Source organism: Arvicola amphibius, chromosome 12 (genome assembly GCF_903992535.2).
Source record: "Arvicola amphibius chromosome 12, mArvAmp1.2, whole genome shotgun sequence".
Taxonomy (NCBI): Eukaryota; Metazoa; Chordata; class Mammalia; order Rodentia; family Cricetidae; genus Arvicola; species Arvicola amphibius.
Window position 1 is genome coordinate 136,239,406 of NC_052058.2, and position 22,076 is coordinate 136,261,481.

Here is a 22,076-nt window from a genome sequence, read left to right on the forward strand (position 1 = left end):
CCACCCTCCCATGACTGGCTGGTTGATACATAAAAAAAGAGAATACCAAGGTATATATGCACATACGTACCTCTAGGTATGTGCCAGGAGGAGTGTAATCAGATGTAAGCAGTAGACCTTGTGTCTGCAGGAAGGGCTGAGCTGAAACAAACCTCTTCTTTGTAGCTAACACCATGACACCACATTCCGCACAGCCGAGGACAGACAGACTAGCACACATGGCAAGTCCATCCTTAAACAGGCAGCCTTTCAACCCCTCACCAGCTGCAGCACTTGGGAGAACGAGCCCTGTACCTCACCTGGGCAGAGTTGACCCTGTAGATAGGGGCATGGGTGAGCCAGCCCTGAGGGCGTGAGAGGGGTATAGCTGCCACTCTCTCCGTCTGTTTGTGATGTGGTGGTAGGAGCGAAGGAAAGATGCCTTCCTCTCTTGCTCCTACTCCCTCCTGATGTTGAGGGAACTGACCTTCCCCATTATGAGCTGCAACACTCGGGAAATCAAGCCCTGCATCTTATCTGGGCGTGAGAGATACGGACCCACCTCTCAACTGTCATATGGGTGGGGAAGGGATGTTCTCCGCCCCACCCCCACCTCTCTATGCCTGAGGCAGATGGAGAGATGCTCGTCCCTCACCATCCGCAACACTCTAGGGAGAGCGGGCCTTGCACCTAACCTGGGCAGCAGGGTAGAGCTAACGCTGTCGGCAGAGGTGTGCCTGAGTCAGCCCCGAAATTGTGAGCATGGGAAAGCTGTCCACACTACTCAGCTGTCATGCGACAGTGTGGTAGGGGAGAGAAATCTCCCTTTACCCCTCAACCCTATCCACCTGTGACCCCTCCCCCCTTACCAGCTGCAACCCTCAAGAAAGGGAGCCCTGCAGAACTGTCCCTGTTGGCAGAGGCACAACCGAGCTGGAACTGGGGATGTGAGATGAGAGTGGGACATCTGGCCACACTCCCCTCATCCGCCATGCGGTGGTGAGGGCCAGGGAAAGATGCCCTCCCCACCTTGCCCCTGTCACCTGTGCTTGGCCAGCAAACTGCCCATCCCCCTTACCAGAGGCAGCACTCAGGAAAGGGGACCCTCCACCTCACCTAGGCAGCACAGCAGAGCTGACTGGAAGTATAGGTGGGACTTCTAGACAGAGAAAGAGCTCTGGGAAGAAGAAACCTGCATCTCTAGCTGGACAGAGAGAGGCAAAAAAAAAAAATTTACAAGTCACATGGTAACACATAGATGAATGGAAATGGGTTAATTTAAAATTATACGAGCTAGCGAGACACGCCTATGCTAAAAGCTGAGCTTTCATAAATAAGAAGTCTCTGTGTCATTTTCTGTGAGCTGGAGGCCCAAAGAAAAATCCATCTAGACTTGACCCTATTGTCAGGGGTACGGGAGAACTGGCCCAGCCCCTCATCCGCCATATGGTGGAGTAGGTGGGGAAGAAATGCGCCTTCCTCACCCCTTGCCACCTGTGTCCCTGAGAGGTGGGAGAGCTGGCCTTGAGCCTCCAGTAACAGCACTCAGGAGAACAGGCCCCCTCTACCTCACCTGGTAACACAGTATAGCTGGCCCTGATGGTCCAAGCATGGGAGAGCCAATCCTCAGGCACGAAAGCAGGAGAACTGGCCCTGCCCCTTGCTCACTGCTGCAAGGGGTGAACTAGTCAAGGAAATGCAGAAGAGCTCAAGAGGGGAGAGCTGGAGGGTTGACCAACCCTTCAACCGCCCAGGCCCAGAGCCAGGATTATGAGTTGGCATTTCCCCAATATCCACCATGTGACCTGCAGGAGCATATGAAGGGGCTGGTCCTGCAGACCCAAAGCTGCAGGACCTCCTCGACACAGGGCAACAGTAGGCTATCTAGTAAGAGTCCCAGCGAGGGCCCAGCATCGATGGTGTGGCAGGATCTGAGTCCCCAAACAGACCAATGACTCTGCAATGAACACTTGCAAGTAAAGCTATCTGGACATAAGGGTGTACGTGCGACCCACTATGTCACACTACGGCTTCCGTGATAAGATTTTTCCTTTTTTCTTTTCTCTTAAATTTATTTTAATGGGGGTGGGGATGTAAGGGCAGAGAGGAAGGGATGAGAAAATGTATGGGATGGAGATGTGTGATGTAAAAGATACAATGAATTTAAAAAAAAAAAGAAACTATGAAAGAAAAAAAAAAGAGGCCAAATCTGCTCCCTGGGATGATGGTAGCCTGCCACATCCCCAATCAGACACCACCCCTCCCCTGACCTGGACACAGGCAGATATGGCATGCCACCAAACTGTCACAAACTGCAGAGAGGCCTTTCTTCGTCCCAAGGTGACAGAGAGAATGTGCTACTTGGATGTCACATGTAGTAATAAATTCCACTTTCACGTATCAGTAAAAACTGACGCTTCTTAGAGGATGTGTTTTGTTTCTCTTCTACTATTGGGGGCTCCTCAAGGTCTCAGGGGATCTCTAGTTCCTGAGATGGGCTGTCAACGCTGCTTCCCCCTTGGAAAGAGCTCTCAGCAATGACGTCCTGACCGACGGGTGTTTCTTTTTCCTGTCGGTATTTTTAAAGCATCCAGGACCCTTTCCCCCACACCACTGTTTATGGAAGCAGACCTACCCTGCAGTTACCTCTATCTGCGGAAGTTTCTACACAATAAGGGAACATTGCAGAGAAGAGGAACGACGTCGTCGTCGTCCTAGTCCTGAGGCAAGACTCCAACCAAGGACCGGCTGCAAAATATCTTGTGCCAACAAAGGCTTCAAGAGGAGTGTTTGCTGGGTGCACACCTTTAATCCCAGCACTTGGGAGGCAGAGGCAAGCAGATCTCTGTGAGTTCGAGGCCAGCCTGGTCTACAGAGCAAATTCTGGGACAGGCTCTAAAGCTACAGGGAAACCCTATCTCGAAAAACCTAACAGGATGTTTATATGCAGATGATAATGTGTTTGGGAGCTTTCAGCACCCATACCTATCCTGATCTTAGAAACCAGTGTCTACCAGGAAGTGACTACGGAGTCCGTGTAGCTTTAGGAAAACCATCTTGCACTGAAATGCCGTCTCTGGTAAGATTTCTTAGTGGGTTTCACTTACAGGTGCAGACTGAAGTGGCACACAGCATGGATGTTCACTATGGATGAGGGTTGAGGATGTGAGCGTCAACTATCCCCTTAACCCACACGCTACTGTTGTTAGAGACCAGGGGGCAGACCCAGTCTACTCGTCTGACCCTGCTAGCTGTTCCTTTCCATTGCTGGCATCCAGGAGTAACCATGGACAGGTAAAGATCACAGGGCACTTGGCCTCTGGTGTTACAGCAAATCTTTGCTCTCTTCCCCAGGCAGTGAACTTTGGCTTGTGAACAACCAAAGAACTTTTGTGGCTAGAAAACAGGCATTTTCAGGAATCTTAGACAAAGGGTGGCTGCATCCAGGGAAAGCATACATGCTTGTGGGAGCATTCTAGTTTGAGTTGGAAGCATCCTCCATGTCTATGTGAAGAATCGCTCCACAGGGTGGTAATATTGGTAGATGGCAGAACCCAAGTGTTTAGATCATGATGATGTGTCCCTTAGAGGCACAGCGGGAAACGGGCTCCCTCTCCTCTTCCACCTCATGGAGAGGTGAATGGCTTTGTTTCACCACCAGTCCCTCTTGCTTTGATACACTGCGTCGCCACAGGCTTACAGCTGAGCCAGCTGGCTAAGGAATAGCCCTTCTTGGGCTTCATCAGCCTGTTTGCTACAGTGACAACCAGAAGGATGCTGGGGGACGCATGGAACCCTCTGGGGACACGGGCGTCACATCCTCCTGTGTCCTTCCTGCCGACTGCGAGGAAGGGGAGGGAATGTTAGTGAACTCAAATGTCCCCCACACCCAGAAGAGACCCCCCTGTCCCCAGAGATCTTGTGCAAAGTCCCAGCTAAGGTTCTGCACCTCAACTCAGTGGCTGGAGTTTCTCCAGATTCTAACTTCTGTCGCTCTCCCAGAGTCTCTGTGGATCACACCCCTCAAGCGTGTCACCTAGGCAAATGAAATAATGAATCATAAATTTTATTTCAAAATGTAAACGTCACTAAACATGCATACATGTTAAAACAATAAAATTTACAATTTCATTAATTTTTTTCTTTTGCATAGGACATTACAATATAGAATCTATGCCTTACAAAATACATAACAAAGTTTTATCCGAGCAAGCCAAGGCCAGATTGGGAACTATACAACTGTAATACTTCACTGTAGTGATCCAGGAAAGACGGAACATGGCCTTTGGAAGCATGTTGGGAGCTAGGGTAGTCTTTTAAAAAAAAAAAAAAAAAAGGAAAGAAAAAGTTCCTATAGAAAAGAAAATCTGGAACTTGATGGAAATGGCCTTGGACTCTTGGATTTTGCCTTGGGGTTTTGGCAAAGGATCCCACAGAAGTTCCACCGATGGCTGTGCATGAAAAGTTACCTGGGCCTAGCCAACAAAACCGCAACAGAGATTTCCAGTCACCAGGAGGAGCTCTGACGTCACAATGCACCAGGCACCCCGGGCCTCTCCGGCATGCAAGTGAGAACAGAGAGGTCCTTCCACTCACACACCAGGGTGGTCCTCCTAATTCAGGTCTGACACTGGAGAGATCATCAGGCAGCATCTGAGAAGTGGCCCCAGCGGCTCCTGGGGAAGGGATACTCTGAAGTCTAGGCTCTCAGTTCTGACTAGAGCAGCCTGGCCCACAGGTGATCGGCTCACAAGCTGACCTTGTTCATGAGAACGGGGCAGCAGCCCCCGCAGGAGCTCTAGGGAAACGGCAGGGAGAAACCCCGCCCCCGTGCCTGACCTACGTTTCCTGCCCAGTCCCAGGGATGTGGGGGAGGTGTCTTCTTTGCCATCCTGTTTGTTTCTAAACAAAGTAGTGAAGTTTTAAAGCTGTATGAGATTGGAGGGGTGGGGGTGAGGGTAGGGGAGCTGGGCTGGCCTAGAGTTCCAGGACAAATCCACTAACCCTGTGGGGTGGAGTGGGGTCAACAGAAACCAAGCAAGCCTCCTTTCCCTGGTGGACTGGGGCCTCCAGGCCAGCTCTGCTCCTTTCACTGGAGGCCAGTTGGTCAGCCAGAGGAAGGGCCTCTCCCTCAGCAGTGCTCAGGCCTGTATCAGTAGTTAGCTGGATTGAGCATCCATGTTTGGGTACAAAAATTCTCTGGAATGTGTCCAGGACAAACCTTCAAAGACTCAGAATCAGGAAAATTAGTCAGAGGACCAGGCTCTTCCTAGTGCCATCCTGATTGCAAAACAGTGAGTCCACGTCTGGATTTCAGCTTTGAAAGACACGGCCACCAGGACTCACATAGGAAACTTTGGACAGAAAAAAAAAAAAAAAAAGAAGAAAAGAGGAAAAGAAAATGTGGGTGACCTATCAAGCATTTCTTACTGATCGCAACATGGCTATACATAAACCTTCCAGCACTGTCTGTGACCGAACGGCCTTTTGTAAAGAGTGTGTGTGTGTGTGTGTGTGTGTTGGGGGGAGGGGGCAGCAATCAGTAACACCTGTCAGAAGCCAAACTAGATAACCTTGTAAACAAAGCCACCACCAGGAGTGAGAAACGTGGCCACGCTATTGCTCAGATTTGTCTTCCATGGAAGGTGGCCCTGCTTGGTGGAGACCCCAGATGAAGCCTCTAGGAAATGCTGTGACCTTGTGCGGGTCGTAGCACCTGCTTCTGGCTAGAAAAGGGCCAGCCTCCTGGACAGGCCCCCATCTGTTCTGCCGCCACATTTCTCTTGCAGCCACAGAATGTCATATTGTCCCTCTTCCCCACATCTGAACACCCTTCACCAGGGACACCAGGGTGCATGTTTTTTGCACCCGGTGAGGCTGCACACTGGTGAACCCTGTGTCTGTCCCAGTGCTGGCCTCAGAACCAAGTTGAGATGGGCTGGGCTGGAAGTGGGGACTTTGCACCTCAGGTCCTGTGGGTAGGGGGCATGGCGGGACACAGGTCGGGCCACACTCCCATCGGGGGCATGACTGTCCATCCCTACATAGCACCCATCAAGAGAGAACCTAGGGCCCTCTTTGGAAAAGGGCTGTTTTCTGTATGGCTGTAGGATTCAGTAGGCATTTGGGGAACAGACAGTGACCCCCTAATATGGCTGATGCAAAGAGGGACGTTTTCATTTGGGACATGAGCTAAACTCCAGCCCCCTGATGGCTGAAGTTCAGAATTCCTTTTAGACACTGCTACCGGGAACTCTCCCTTCCTTCCGTCAGGCACTTTCATTGTGGGATCTCTGCCTCCTGTCCCTAAAAAAAGGATTTAACTTTTCAGTATTATTTCTGGGCACCCTATAGGTTTCTCAATCAAACTGAAACCAGAAAGTATGGCCATAACCGCAAAAACTCAAAGCCCCCGCACCAGACCCAGGCTGGGAAGACTCTGCTGTACCTTAGAAGGAATCCCTTGTTTATGACGAGATGGGAACCTAATGAGAACCCACTGGAAATGAGTCGAATCATGTTCCTCCCCTCATCCCACCCATTGATGAGATGAACTGAAGCCCCAGATGACATAGAGGGGTCCATGAGGGTTGCCTTGGCCCCATGCTGAAGGACCACACCCTGCCATTAAAGGAGAACCACTTTGGGAATGAAGACACGTTCATTTGCCAAAAATAGCCAACGCCTGCATATTTCTGTTTTAAGGCAACGTTACCCTTCCATCCATCAGATGGAACAGCCCTGGGTCATTCAGAGGAAAAATTAAATTAAGTGCTCTTTGGAAACAGCCTACGCCCGCTTTCCCTCCCCCACCCCCCCAACCCACTCTACAACAAACCAGCTCTTTCTTTTATTCCAAGATGATGGGGCTTAGAGTCCTTTTTTACCCTTCCTAAGTGCAGACAGTGGCTGAGTTAGAAAGCCTCCTTCTGTGACTCTGCAGGGAGATCACAAGGAGGCAGCTGGCTCTTCCCAAGGAGAGGCCTTGGCTGGCCTTTGGGGCACACTGCTGCGCCTCTGTCTTCAGAACCATAGGTGTAGGTGCACCAAAGGACTTTGGAATAAAATTCCTGAATCTGGAATGTGAATTCCTGAGACGTGAAACGTGTTCAGAGTGTGGCTTTCTCCGCCTCACACAAAGGACTTTGGGAGGGGCTACACTTTGGAACTCAGCGCGAAGATCGCCACACCCCAAGCACCCAGGGTTCCCTTCAGTCAAGGTCCCAGCCACGCGTACTCCAGTCTCCTCCCCAGATGAAATGCAAGCAGAGCTGTCGCCAGCTGTGCACTGGACCAGGACAGGGACCATCCCCCAACCACCATGTTGGCAGCAACAATGCCACAGCCCAACCCAGGACCTACTGTGCCACCATTAGCCTCTCAAAGCTGACACAGGCAGTCAGAAGGCGGTGCCCCAGGTCTACATGGCAGCCACATGACAACAGTCAGAAACTGCGGACCTGGCTGGGCGTGGTCTCTGGGTTTTTCCTGTGCTGCCCCCCTACACGTGTGTAAGGGCTGGCTGGGGTGGAGGCAGAATGACCACAACCAAGGCACTCTGGGCCCAGGAAGCCCATCTACGGCCCTCCGAATCACAAGGGCTGATCCTCCATATCAAAATGAAGAGAGGTCTCTGTAAGACACCCCAAATCCATCCCAAACCCACCCAACCAATACATACGCGCGCGCACACGCACACACACGCACACACATACACATATATATCCAATCAGATCTGGGACCTTATGTTCTTAGGCCCCAGTTCTTGGGTGAAGGGGAGGAAACGCCTGGGCCTCTGCAGGATGGGAGTAGATGGACCCTCCATGGATCTGCAGAAGAGCAACCAGAACTCGGTCTTGCCAATGCGGCCCAGCACCTGAATCCAACACAGCAGCCCAGGTCTGGGCTCCAGGAGAAACAGGTCAGGCCCGGCTTCTACTCCAGCTGTTTTCCCAGCAGTCCCCTCCCCATCCCTGCCCTGCAGATGGGTGTGGCTTGGGTCCTCCCAGGCAGGGCAGGCAGAAACAAGAGGGAAAGCCGGAAGTGCAACAGGGGTGGAACTGGGTGTTTGCTAAGTCTGCACTCAAGGTTCTGAGAAGGTGATTCCCACAACTGTCATGTGGTGCCCCCCACAGAGAAGCAGAATCCTTGTTTCTCCAGCATCATCCCCGTGGCATCTGCTGCTCTGCTCCGAGGAGTTCCACTAGCAGTCTCTGCGGGATGTGTGAGCTGCCACAGGCCACACACACACTGAAGAGGCCAAGGCCGCATGATGGTCCTGCTTCAAACAGAGGCGCCTCCACAGTGGCCCAGGGCATGAGAGCTTGGGGGAAGTGGATGGAACAACACCAATTTTGGGGGAAGCAGTTTCAGCACGACATGCCCAGGGCACTATTTCCCAGTCTGAGAACACGGTGTGGTGGTGAAAGGTCCCAGGTGCCTTCTGTAGGGCAGGCAGGGCCCAGGCCGCCTCCCTGGGTTGTTGGCAGCAATAGTGTGCCAATCCAGGCGGGGTTTGCATCTGGCCTCCATTTTTCTGAGGATTTCTGGAGGCAGAAAGCCAAGCAGGTAGGCAGGCAGGACCACATCAGAAGGCAGATGTCCTTCTCCACGGTTCCACAGGCAAGTGCCCCCACGGTCTGTCATGGCTTCCCGCATACCTGTGAGGTGGCCAGTCCCTTAGACCCATCTGTTCTCCAAGCCAGGCCAAGGGGCAGAGGTGCCACTGAGTGGTAGCAGAAAGGGGGCACAGGCCTTTCAGGGTCTGCTGCAAAATCACAATGTCGGTGGCCACATCTGCTCCCAGCTGGCCTGTTCTGCCCCAGTGTGATTCCCAACCTCACAGAAAACTCCAGAGTGCAAATCTATGTACAGAGTAAGGCGCAGAAAGGCGTGCCCTCACTGACCTCGTGGACCGCGTCCATCCCTGAGAAAGGGGGGGTTTCGACACCGCTGAATCTCAACTTCGTGGATAGCTCTATTGTGCAATTTGTGGGTCGTGTATATATTTTTTTTTTGAAAAAACAATTTTTTGTTAAAAATTGACACCTGAGGTGAAGAAAAGTGTTTTGCTGTGGACTTCTCAAGTTCACTCAGCTTTCCTATTATCAAGGGGGCGGGGCGCGGTCCGGGCGCGGCGGGCGCTCAGGGCGAGCTGGCCGGGCTGATGGTGGGGCTGCTGGCATCGGAGCGGCTGTAGTCGCTGAGCGAGCCCGTCCGCGAGCCCCCACCGCGCCGCTGCAGCATGCCCGGGTGGAAGTTGGCATGGCGACGCGCGTGTTTCGTCAGGTGGTCGCTCCGCATGAAGCGCTTCTCGCAGATGGGGCAGCTGAACTTCTTCTCGCCCGTGTGCGTGCGGTAGTGCCGCGCCAGCTCATCCGAGCGTGCGAACTTCTTGTTGCACTCCTGCCAGCTGCAGGCGAAGGGCCTCTCACCTGTAGGAGACAGGGGCAGAGGTTTTAAGTCTCGGCCACGCACCATCTAGTCAAGCCACTGCCTCTCGCCACCCTCGAGGCCCATTTTCCCATCCCGTGGACAAGCTCTCCGCCCACACCTGAGATGCAAGCAGACGACAGGGCTGAGGAAGAAACACAACATGGCCGACTCGGCAGTGGAGCTCAGAGAAGGGAAAGCATTCCATCAACACTCCCAGGCAGGACCAGAGTAGGAAGGGGGTACAGCTTGTCTAGCAAGAGGGGGTCGGTCGGAAAGACCATTACCCAGAGTCTGCCAGCCCACTGTACCTGCTCTGACAGGGGTCCTAATGCAGGCCTGGCATGCAGCAGACTTCAAAAGGCTCCTGCAGACTCAGGCAGGATGACACACAAAGGTGATGGCTCAGAACAAGGTGGGGGGTGGGAGGCAGGGGAGCTAGGCGAGTGAGAAGGCAGAGCACAGTGCAACGGAGGGGGTAGTATGGGCTCACTCACTCTGGACCCCAATCTACTTTTTACTCAGATCAAGGGGCACGCTAGCATTTACCCAAACTCTACAGATAGAGAGAGAAGGGGAGCAGAGGGGAGGGAGAGACCAGCTACTTGGGAGAAGCATTTGGTGGCACCCCAGAATGAACCCTGTCTGTATTGGGGGAGCCACACAGCTGCCTTTCCTGCTTCCTTGTCCTGCAGAGCCTCTAAGAAAGAGTTCCAGCCTTTCAATTCTAGCAAAGGAAATCCGCAGAGCCCATCCATCCACCTTAAATATAAACAGATACTTGGGGCCACCTGACAGCTAATGAAAATCACCAGCATGAAAAGGAGACAGCAACAAAGCTACCAGCTCCAGAGGAATGGGAGAGAAGACAGGAAATAAAAGAACATTAACCTAAAATTTCTGATTAGTATTCAATATAATCTGAGATATAATGGGATGCCTAGAGCAAACAATATCATAGGACACATGTTCAGAAAACAAACAAAAAAAGCACTGAGAAATTAGAAATATTCTTGATTAAATAATAATTCCAAAAAGCTAGAAATATACTCAAGGAACTATCCTGAAAAACAAAACAAAAAACCAACTCTGGAAAATTCGTGAACGCAGCAGTGCTTCATCCCCTGGCACTACGGAGACAAGGCCTGGCTTTCCTCACCCATTTTCACGGCATGGGGAAAGACACTGAGAGGCAACGCAAAACCAAGCAGCCTGGGGCATGCCCACGATAGCTGCCCTTACATTCTGGTTCAGTTTTCCAGGGCTGTTCTGTGAGCAGACTGCTAGCTTTGCATGGAATTCTTATTTCTGACAGGCAGGGGAGGACAAGACGTTGAAAGCTCCAGCAATCAGTACAGGGGCTTTTATCTAAGAAGAGGTACAGACAGTGGAAAGGACAATCTGCGGCCAGTGTGTGTGGTAGGGGTAGGGGCAGGGAGAACGGGAGAGCATGCTGGGAAGACCAGGCGGAGGTGCGAGGGAAGTGCTAGGAGAATTTCTGCATAATTACAACAGTGAGTAAAAAACCCTGAGATCTCAATGCTTAATAAGTGGTATGCGAGAAACAGGCATCAGACTTCCACGCCAGAACAAGGCACTACATGTCGGTCATACTGGACACACTGGAGGGCAGGGATGGAGAGTTTACATCTCACATACTCCATCCAGCAAAGGGGAGGGGCACCAAGAAACCGGGGGTCAAGGGCAAGGGGAAGGCTTGGGGAGGCAGGGCCCCAAGGCCTTCAGGGGATAATCCTAGGAAGAAAGCAATTCTATGCAGAGAGCATGACCAAGATATCAGATAAATCTAAGGACACGGAGAAGGCATATTTCTTTTCTTTTCTTTTTTTAAGAAGACGATGAACTCCAGGAAATACAGGAGCAATTTGGACACAAGACAACAACGATCAAATTCAAAACACACTAAAATGCCAGATGATCTTGTGCAACCAGTGAAGAGCTCAAAGGCTCTAGCTGCTTTTAGTAGGTAATGACTTATCTTTCCCAATGACCACATGGGAAGGCAGAAGTAAACATAACCCCAGCACATGCCTCAGTGGGCCAGCCTAACAGCACCAGTCACATAGAGCCAGTGCTAGATTTCAGCACAGCGCAGAGACAGGTGTCACAAACAAAACGTGGCTTTCGAGGAAAGGTAGAAACATACACAGTGGAATTTAAATAATATAATAATTAAAATTAAATATATTATCAGTTCAGGAGGAGGTGTTTAAAAGGGTAGGAGTGAGGTGAATTTTTAAATAGCATGAAAACAGATTAATTTGAGAAATTAAGAAACAAATATATATTATATATATTATATATACATTATAAACACAGACATACATGCTATCTATTCATTATTATTATTATTATTATTATTAATTATTATTATTATTAAACAGTACACCCATCAGTACAACTAAAATCAGGGAACAGTGCTGAACTGAACACAATTCAATAAGCCCTTCTGTGGTGCAGGCTGCCAGAGATGACTCTAAAGGTGAAGGTGTTTGCTTGATCAAACATAATGACCTATGTTCTATAATGACCTATGTTCTATCCCCAGGACCCACACACTGGAGAGAGAGAACCAGTTCCCAAAAGTTATCTTCTGCTCTTTACACATGCCATGCATTCACATGTGCCACCACACGCCAAATTTTAAAAATGTCTAAATACAATTTTAACAATATCTAACCCAACCACAGTCAAAGAGATGGTAATGCTGAATATACCAACTGGTTCCAGGAAAAGGGGTTTGTCAACAGAAAAGTGGGAAGTGGGTCACATGCTAACTCTATTCCTGGCTATACACAGGGCCTATTAACCAGCAGCAGCACCTTGGGAAGGTCTGGAGTCACCTGTATCAGGTCAGACCTGACACCAGACAAGCTCCATACTGTTTACAGTGGGAGGAGCAATGAGAAGATACAGCCAACCCCTAATCCCTAGAATCTGTGGAGCAGCCTAATTTGGAAGGGGAAGAAAGGCCTTTGTAGATATAATTAGGGTAAGAATCTTGAGATGAAGCCACAAGTTCCAAGAGGGAAGTAAAGGGGAAATACTGCTAAGGGACCAGGACCATCCAACCACAAGCTCCCAGTTGCCAGCTCCAGCACTGGAAGAGAGGAGAGAGGCAAGAAAGTAGGTGCTGTCTTAGAGCCTCCAGGAAGGGCCACCCCTGCCAGTATCTTGCTCTGAGATGTCTGGTTCCATTAAGAAACTGAGAAGTAAATTTCAGCTACTTTTAGCTATCCACTCGATGGATACAGGAAGCAAATATGCTGTCCTGTTCTCACAGTCGGGCCCACATGGTGATGCTATAGGCTATGTACCATCAGCGCTGGTACCAGGCCTGGCTTGTTTCAAAGTGTCTGTTCTTATTTGCTATCCCCACCCATGGGGTCTTCTTAGACTGGAGCAGAGGTGGGAGCTGGGTTCAGGGTGGAGACAGAATCCACTGAACTCAGTTTCACTTGGTTTCCTAAGAGGCCCCGCATATGAGACAGGTACTATTACAGATGGGCCAGGTAATGGCAGGGCTGCAGAGAAGGGCAGCATCTGAGGAGACGAGTGTCTCACTGGGGAGGAAAGTAGGAAAGGCTTCCTACACTTTCACTGACTACATGCTCAAGGCAGGACCTGAATTCAGGGCGTAATCCTCACCCCAAGAGACGCCAGCCTCTCACCTGCTCTCTAGGTCTCCATCAGCCTATTTTTAAAAAAAAAAAAAAAAAAGTTTATGGGCAGAAGCTTAAGCTACATGCCCACCTCCAGTGGTGATAACCAAGGCTGCCAAAGATACATGCGGGTACCAATATGTATAATAGAAGATGAGTGAATGGGGGTGGGGGTCACATGACACTCCATACTGCAGGGCACATCCCTTGCACTATCCCTGTGAGCTCTCTGAAGAGCTTCTGTGTGTGTGTGTGTGTGTGTGTGTGTGTGTGTGTGTGTGAGAGAGAGAGAGAGAGAGAGAGAGAGAGAGAGAGAGAGAGAGAGGATACTCATTGCACTAGGAAAAACACAACACAAAAAAACCCAAGCACATGTTCCAGCAGCGCCCAGAGGAGGATGCCATCAATTATCACACAGCCTGTGGAATTTTCCATGGCACTCTAGGAAGAGCAAAGGTGGGCATTGTCACTGCAGTCAACAGTTTTAGCTCACGGTGCCGTGAGAGGGTCTCAGGTGTCTACAGGGACCCTCCAGCATCGCTCTGAAAGTGCTGCTCTGGACACTGGCTGACCTAAAATATCACAGGACACACCATTCAGACAATCCCAGCACACAGCTGGTGACCCCACCTCCCATCACAGCAGAGGGAGTGGGGGATGGGCTAAACAACAGCTCCAACAACCCCCACTGCCCTGCATCTGCCCTATGTACAACCAGCCCCCAAGGATAAGGTGTAGTCTAACTCAGAAGGGCACTGGCCCTCAAGAAGGTAGCCGGAATAGAGGAAGCTAGCCTTTCTGAGAAATTCCAAAGCCCTCGGGGACCCCATTCTCAGAAGCTCAAAGGGACCAGGGGACAGGATGTTGGATGACCAATAAAGGTGCATGGGGAGGTGACTGGAGCCACGGAGCAAGATGGGGGATCAGGCTTTGTGAAGGAAAACCCGGTGGGAGAAAGGGGGCTGGCTGCTGAATTTGAGGCACTGTGACTGGGTGGGCAGGGAAGTAAGGAACAGAAAAGTCAAAGAAGACCAACCACTGAAGGGGACTGGGTCAGGGCTAGGCTGTGTTGGTGTCACAGGGTTGGGGAAGTGCCTGGGGAGGCACAGGAGCCAGAGGCTATAGTCCTGGGGAAGGGGGGCTATGGAATGGGGATCCTGCATAGGTGCGGTGGCTTAAGCCTTATGGGGGGGACTTCAGAACAAAGCTGGAGGTGTGGGGGTGCAGTGTGTCTTGGGGATTTAGCCGGAGGTGAGACTGGCCAGGGGTACTTGGCTCGCCAGGACCACAGTTACATAAATGTTCCCTGGCGCCGCCGCGAGGCCGCTACTAGCAGCAAGCAGCACAGGGCACAGGCTGAGCGTGATTGCCTCATCTTATCAGGGAACACAACGTCCCACACGCTCTTGCCCAAGCCGCAGGCCTGGGCGGGAACAGCGTGTTCTCTGTGAGGCTGGCCGGAGGAGGGGAAGCGAAGACAGCCCAGCCGAGGCTCTCCTCCCGCCAAAGCCCTTACTGGGTTTGGGCGCGCGCTGTCCCGCAGCAGAGGCGCACAAGTGCTGCTGGTTTCTCAAAGTGCTTCAGCTCAGAATCTGAGCTCAGCTGTGCTGGATCCTCCGGTCCAACGGGCATGCTCCAACCTAGCACCAATCAGAGAGCTAAGTCTCACTGCCACTCACTCCTCCCCACCAACAGAGGGGGCGACTCCAGGTTCCAGCAGCACCTGCACAAACCACAATGCCTCTCTCAGGAATAGCATGTGTTTTTTGAGACTTTTCTGTTGCCCTCCCTAGCCCCATCCTACATGTGCTGAGGACAGGGCAGAGCAACCTACTGCTTGATCTTGGTGTGTAGGTTTACTGCCCAAGCCAGCATCCAACTCTTATTGCAGAGGGAGAAGGGAGGGCCTGGGAGTGATGCCCCTCTGACCAGGAGACCCTGCAAAAGCAGATCATCAATATTATGCAATATCCTAGATTACATGAAGAGCCCTCTGCAGGCTTAAGGAATCTCTGTGGGGGTTAGGGAGGAAGGGCAGAACAATCAGAAGCCTTTAAAGAGATCCTACACCTACACCTCGCAGCCTCTCACAGTCTTGGCTACTCCATACCAGAGTGGGCTGTCATTCATCACTAAACAGCTTTGATCCGTGGTCACTGGCTAGGGGCCACTTCTAGCTTTCAACCTCAAAAATGCCTTGAGATAGTCTTCACTCCAAGAAGGCCTGCTTGTTCTCCTAGCAAAGCTCAACACATAGCTAAAAATATTTGGGATGATCAACTGGAGACCTCAAAGAAAAATTCTGGTACACAGCCTCATTGGGGATGAAAGATTGACTCTGACTAGTGAGTGGACTTCCCTAATCCCTTAAGGGTTCCATGTGGTTGCTAGACAGCTAATCTGCAAATGACTTGCCTCCTTCACCCACAGAACAGGTGAGATATATACACCCCGGGAGGAGAGCTGGCTAGTGGCAGAGCCAGTCACAGCCAGGACCCAGGACTCGGGGGTGCATCAGGAGAGGTGCACGAAGCAAGGAAACTGTCTTCCCTGCCCACATACATACTGCCGCTGGTGCCCTCAGTTGTCATCTGACCTCTTTCTCAGTCACTGTGAGGGGCAGAGAAAGACTGGAGGACAGGCGCCCGCTTGTAAGAGATAGGTTTTTATCACCTGTGGACTTGGACGCCTGGGCAAATGGGTGGCATGCAGCAGTGGGAGGAACCACTGGCTACGGATGCCGCTCTTGCCCCGACCCTACTTCAGGGCACTCTGGCCTGCTGCTACTGTTGTGGGAACCAGTGCCACGGATCGCATCATATCCCTACACCTGATCTTAGCCAAGAGTCTGAAAAGCAGTAAGCGCAGGCATGCACGCCATCCGGATGCTGAAGGGAGACTGCTACTCAACCTCGGCCTCCACTATGGACCAATATGTGTCTTGACAGTTTCTGCAGTGGATGCAGGGACATTTCTTGAAGTTGGTGTTTTAGTTGTTGCAATTTGGCGTGGGATAATTTGTGTATAAATAAAATGTGTACAGAAAATAAAGTCAGAAAAGCTCTGCAAAGGAACTGCCATGTCTGAAGATATAGCTGTGGCAGCTAATAACGAGCTGCTGGAGTGGGGCAGGAGGGCAGAGCCAGACTCAAACAAAGTGGCAACTCCATCAGACATATCAAGTGAGAGGGGGAGTGTCACAAGAAGTATTAAAACAATCAGTGTCTGTAAGGGTTAGCCCCATACTTCATCCATTATGCTACAATCACAATACATCACACAGCCCTCCGTAAATATACTCAACATTTATAGACCAGTTCAAATGTCGAAAGTTAAAAGAAAGCCTAACTTGTCAAAGATTTGACTGTCAAAGATGAAACCATGAATGCTCTACGAGCAAACTGCTCTATAACACGTGGGCCAAAGTTCTTTATATAAGTCAAAGTCCAGAAGCCATGAAAGTAAAGACTGCTAACTGGGCTACACAGAACTTGGCAGACGAAGTCATTCTAAACAAGAGAGAAAGGAGAATGACAAGCAGGAAAAGATACACATGAAGCTCACTCACCATCTTCAATACTGAGTTCATGAAAACTGGAAGGAAAAAATGGAAAACCACGCAGAAGCAGTTCGTGGGGAGATTACAGTAGGTCTCTCAAACAACCCCAAACATCCCTCCATCAGGACTTCAAGGCAGAAAGAATCCACTGAAATACACCTTTTATTCACCAGAGGGTCAGGCTACAGGGACACAACCACACTGTACCTCTGTAAGCAGAGGGAATTGCGAAAAGCGCTTCTCGGGTGACTTGGGAGACTTGGCAACATTAGTGAGATTATAAACGTGGTGGCTGAGACTGCAGCTCCGTGTCAACCGTCATGCTCAAGGTGCTGGGCCAGCCCCTACTGTCACATTTTCAAATCCTCCAGTCCCCTAAACCTTCCGGTGCCTAGCCTACACAAGGCCTGCACACTAAGAAAATGGCATTCGCACTTGACTGATCAGCATAGCTGAAGCCCAGAAATAAATAGGGTTCTTCAACAGATGTTTAAGAAACTGTGGAACACATGTACTGAAGAATGACATGAATAAGCCGGTGTTCTTTGTGGACCATAAGAGTCAGGCTACCAAGTATTACAGCCTCACAAGGAAGACAAGGCCCAGAACAAAAGCATGAAGCATTTGGACAAACAGTATGAAGGTGCACATGCACCTGCCTGTCTGTGCAGAAGTGAGAACAGGTTCTCCTTTGCAGACAGAGGACAGGGAAGGCTGCAACGCTACTTAAGCCAAGCCAAGCCCCTCCCCCCCCACACACACCCAAATTCCATATGGTCAACTAGAAAATGATGCTAGTCACGGGGCTGGCAAGATCGGACAGTGGGTAAAAAGCACTTGCCATGCCAGCCTGACAACATGAATTAGACTCTTGGAGCACACAGTGGAAGGAGACCAGGCTTGTGGTGTTTTGAAAGACCATGGCCCCAAAGGGAATAGCAGTATAGGCGGCATTGTTGGAGTAAGTGTAGTCTTCTTGGAGGAAGTCTGTGGAGGCGGGCTTTGAGGTCTCATCTAGCATCAAGATACTGCTCGGTATTTTATGTAGCTAGTACCATGTCTGCCTGCAGGACACCATGCTCCCACCATGATGATAATGGACTAAACTTCAAACTTTAAACTCGGTTAAATGTTTCCTTTATAAGAGTTGCCGTGGTCATGTGTCTCTTCACAGCAATAGATACCCTAAAGACAAGGCTCCCAAAAGCTGTCCTCTATAACTTCCACAAGTGACTAGTGGCATGCACACACTAGCACACATATACACTATACAATAATAAAACTTAAAAACAGAAAATGCTACTCATGGTTCCTGTCTATTTAAAAACTAGACATGAGTGCTAGGCGCACAGCTCAGCAGTGGAACACTTGCCTAGCATACAAGGGGCCCCGAGTTGCATTTCTAACACAACAAAAAAATCAGACTCAAAATTACACTTTAAATATCTTTCAGTTGGACACAGTACCTCATGTCTGTAATTCCAGCGCTCTGGAGATGGAGGCTGAGATTGCCCTGAGTTGGAGGCCACACTAGGCTATCCCCTGAATACCTCCCTGCCTGTATGTCCTACCTGCAGCCATAACACACACCCCAATGTCAAGGCAGGAGAGTGGGTCTCTCGGTAGGGGTTAGAGTGGTGGGCACCAGGGATACAGCAGACTTCTGGGAAAGAGTTTACCTCTCAGACCACGATGGAAAGGGTAAAGACAGAGAGCAACAGGCACAATGTGGAGAAGCCCAGGCACTTCCCTTGGTAGAGTGGGCCACGCTGCCGTGTTCTAGGGCAGCTCCAGCAATCAGCAGCCTGTGTAGACTCCCAGATAATCACTGCTGCTCAATACTAACAAGCCCTCTGTCCACCTGGGGGTGGGGCTAGAGGTCACACCCCCTCTGCAAAAGAAACTGCAGTGGCACCAAGGCCCCAGGGGGTGCATGACCTTGTAAGTAGCTGAGAAGGCTACCTCTCTGCCCTTTCAGTAATTACTGTGCCCCCTTCCTCCATCCTCTCCCTGTGCACTCCCACCCCCACCTGGGTGCCTCCGAAATGTACCTAGCCAGGGCATGCACCTGCTTTGCAGAGATTACGTTCTCCAGGGAGGAGCCAGCCATGGTAGGTCAGCTTCACCCTCACATTATGCCAGCTTACTTGCCTCTACCAACCCTGAGACCCGCAAGTGTGGAAGCCATCTCAGATGAGGAGTCAATGCCCCATCAGAGCTGGGCCTCAAAGCCTAGATTTTTGCCTAGAAAGAAATTTGCATGTCCGTCCTCACCACAACAGTGCTGTCGGGAAGTGCTATGGCCTGCTGCCTGCACACTCGTATCATAGGTGAAAGGAGAGAAACAGGAAGTCAGTGTCCATCTGACCCACAAACGGGCCGAACACAGGTCACACTGTGAGGCACCTGGCCCCTAGACTCACCAGATCCCATCCTTAGTACCCTGGCACTTCAGGCTCTGCAGAGGAAGGCTAGCCACTACCTCAGAAATCAGGCTGTAGCAGTTGTCCAGTTCCTGGTCAGCCAGTCTACAAACTGGGGGCGGCACCCATGCAGGACAATCATCACTAATGCTCTTGCTGCAGCAGACACCACCTTGCCTGCAGAAGGGGTCAGCTTCCCCAGCCCCGAGGCCTTATCTGCGAGAGGAGAGCTGAACGCTGCCAGTCAGTTGCCCATTCCAAGGAGCAGAGTGTCTGGGGGAGCCCGAGAGTGATTACCTCGAGGTCCTGAACCTCCTACCTGGCCTGCCCCGCCCCCCCCGTGACACAGAAGGTTCTAATTAATTGGGGGACTGTTCCATGAAAATGCCAGCACGACATAACCAAACCGTTTATCCAGAGCTGACTTCATGGAGCAAACACAGCAGAATTGTCATTTTCACTGTGGGTCTCAGCTACCTAATTTTTTTTATTTAAAAAAGGAAAAGTGGGAACAGCGACAGCTTTTCTAACGACAGCTGCAAAGTGGCCAGGATTCCTGCTCCACACCCTCAAGGCCCACCAGAGTCTCCTCTACGGGATCACCAGCCCACTGACCACACACACCTCCAGTTACTGGCAACTTACACCCAGCATTTTCTGGGAAATCCATTGTGTTTCTAGTTTGAGATTGGGCTTTCCTGCAAAATTCCCTTAGCCATAGGTATAACCCCTCAGTTCTGCCTGCAGCTGCTCAGAAGTTTGGGAACTCTGCTCAGGAAGCCATCAAGAAGACAAAGCCAGCCCATTCCCGTCCCAGCCCTGCCCACGGCTTCCACAGAGCCCCTTCCTCCTTAGACCCTATTTCCTACGACCTTTGATATCCTGGCCTGGAGCAGGACCCCAAGGGAGCTGATCCAAGAGGCCCCAACCCAGAAGGAAGGCAAGTAACTCTGTAACACCCAGGATTAGAAAGATCTTTCCCACTGTCACTTTCAAAGGGATTCCACGATCCAGGTCCACCTGGGACTTCTATTGGTGCCAAGGCAGGTGTGCAGAAACCCTGTCCTGAGTCCAGACCCCTCTCCAGCAAGGCTCTGGCTGTGGGGGAGCTCAGAGGCATCCATATTCATCTGGAGGAGGGTGAGATGAGGGTGTGGGGGTGGGAGCACATGGAACTACCCAGTGCTCTCACAAGCCACAGGCAGGGAGGTTTTACACATGGCAGACTACATGTTTGGATGCAGGCAAATGGCAAACTCTCCAGAGCCATGGGCACAGGAAAGAAACATGGAGTATTCTGAGAAGAGATGGTATGTGATTGTCCTTTCTGAATTTCTTATGAACTGGTGGTTCAGGCAACCATAAAGAATACAACAACATTCTACACAAAGCCGTGTGCTGCCGGGCGGTGGTGGCGCACGCCTTTAATCCCAGCACTCGGCACTCGGGAGGCAGAGGCAGGCGGATCTCTGTGAGTTCGAGACCAGCCTGGTCTACAAGAGCTAGTTCCAGGACAGGCTCCAAAGCTACAGAGAAAAGAGAAACCCTGTCTCGAAAAAAACCAAAAAAACAAAACCAAAGCCGTGTGCATATACCTACACACACACACACACACAGAGAGAGAGAGAGAGAGGGGGGGGGGGGGGAGGGAGAGGGAGAGGGAGAGGGAGAGGCAGAGGGAGAGGCGCAGAGAGAGAGAGAGAGAGAGAGAGAGAGAGAGAGCGAGCGAGAGCGCTAGCTCCAGGACTGCTTCCACCAAACCAGCACCCCCAACCTGACAAGGAAGCAGCACTAATTTACACACACTGGTATACTTGCCTGGAGAGGTCAAAAGGACCACATGCCAGACATTTCATAATGGTATTTTCTCTCCTTTTACTAAGGATTACAAAACACATTTGAAAATTTCCGTTTCTAGGGTCTCCTATAGAACAGCAACCACCACAGACAGGCCCTCCCCTACACAGGCACCTTCCCTTGTTACTGCTGGAGGTACAAGCAAGGAGGTAAATTTTCACTCTGGACGCTTTCAGATAAGGAAATGCTGCATCTACTGTCTCCTGCAGGTGATGGAAGTCAGGAGGGAGGGAGCTGAACCCAAAGAACAAGCACCCAAAGAACAAGCATTTCTATGTCTTTCCTCTCAATTCTCAGATCTCAGCACTGCTTTCCAAAGGGACAGAGTGTATCTTATGGTTCATCTTCCCCTGCATTCCTTTGCCATCCTGAACTGAAGGACCCTATAGCATTTCAGAAGCCAGGATCAACAGTCTCTCTCCGGGTATCCCACCGGGACCCTGTACACTGATACTGTGCTCAGACAGTGGCTGACAGCCTAGGAAGGATGTGCTTCCAATTTCTGAGTTTCTGAGATATCAAACAAATACAGGACCTAGGTTTAATTATCTGATGAAAATATTCTTATTTGAGGATGAGCTAAAGAAAATGGAATTTGGCAATTTAGCAACTTAGTAGGGCGTGGTAGACCACGCCTTTAATCCAGTACTCAGAAGGCAAGGGCAGGGGAGCTCTCTGAGTTCGAAGCCAGCCTGGTCTACAAATTGTGTTCCAGGACAGCCAGGACTGTTACACAGAGCAACCCGGTCTCAGGGAAAAGAGAGAAAAAAAACAAATGTAGCCATCCAGCATAAAGAACTCTGAAGTCTCAACAATAAGTACCCAACTTCAACACTGAATGAAGAATCTGAGCATTACATGGAAGAGGAAGATGGGCAGCTAGGAGGGACTCAGCTCTTCCCACCTTATGGAATCCAGAGAACAAGGAGAGCACAGCACTGCAATTCACTCACTGGGAGGGAGGGAGGGAGGGAGGGAGGGAGGGGAGGCCACTGTGGAAGGCCACTCACAGATTCTTTCAAATTTACACAGCCTTATATGTACCACCCTAATCCCACTCACAGATCTTTTTTTTTTTTTTTGGTTTTTCGAGACAGGGTTTCCCTGTAGTTTCTAGAGCCTGTCCTGTGTCCTGGAACTAGC

General features: G+C 50.7%; 1 protein-coding gene across 2 annotated transcripts in view; it reads right to left on the reverse strand.

Annotated features, from left to right (window-relative positions):
* Nucleotides 1-4,029: 4,029 nt before the first annotated feature.
* The window catches only part of Klf13 (Kruppel like factor 13), a 51,600-nt gene continuing 33,553 nt past the window's right edge, over nucleotides 4,030-22,076 (reverse strand). Inside the window, exons 1-2 of one of the 2 annotated variants that reach the window (XR_005283463.1) lie at nucleotides 18,333-18,470; nucleotides 9,277-9,413 (exon numbers count right to left, since the gene is read on the reverse strand). Coding sequence is in view for 1 of the 2 variants with exons in the window: in XM_038313537.2 (XP_038169465.1) it covers nucleotides 9,124-9,413 (290 nt within the window). In the remaining variant the exon portion in view is untranslated. Of the gene's footprint in view, nucleotides 9,414-18,332; nucleotides 18,471-22,076 lie in introns of those variants that run through there. The other variant, XM_038313537.2, reaches the window with a different exon arrangement.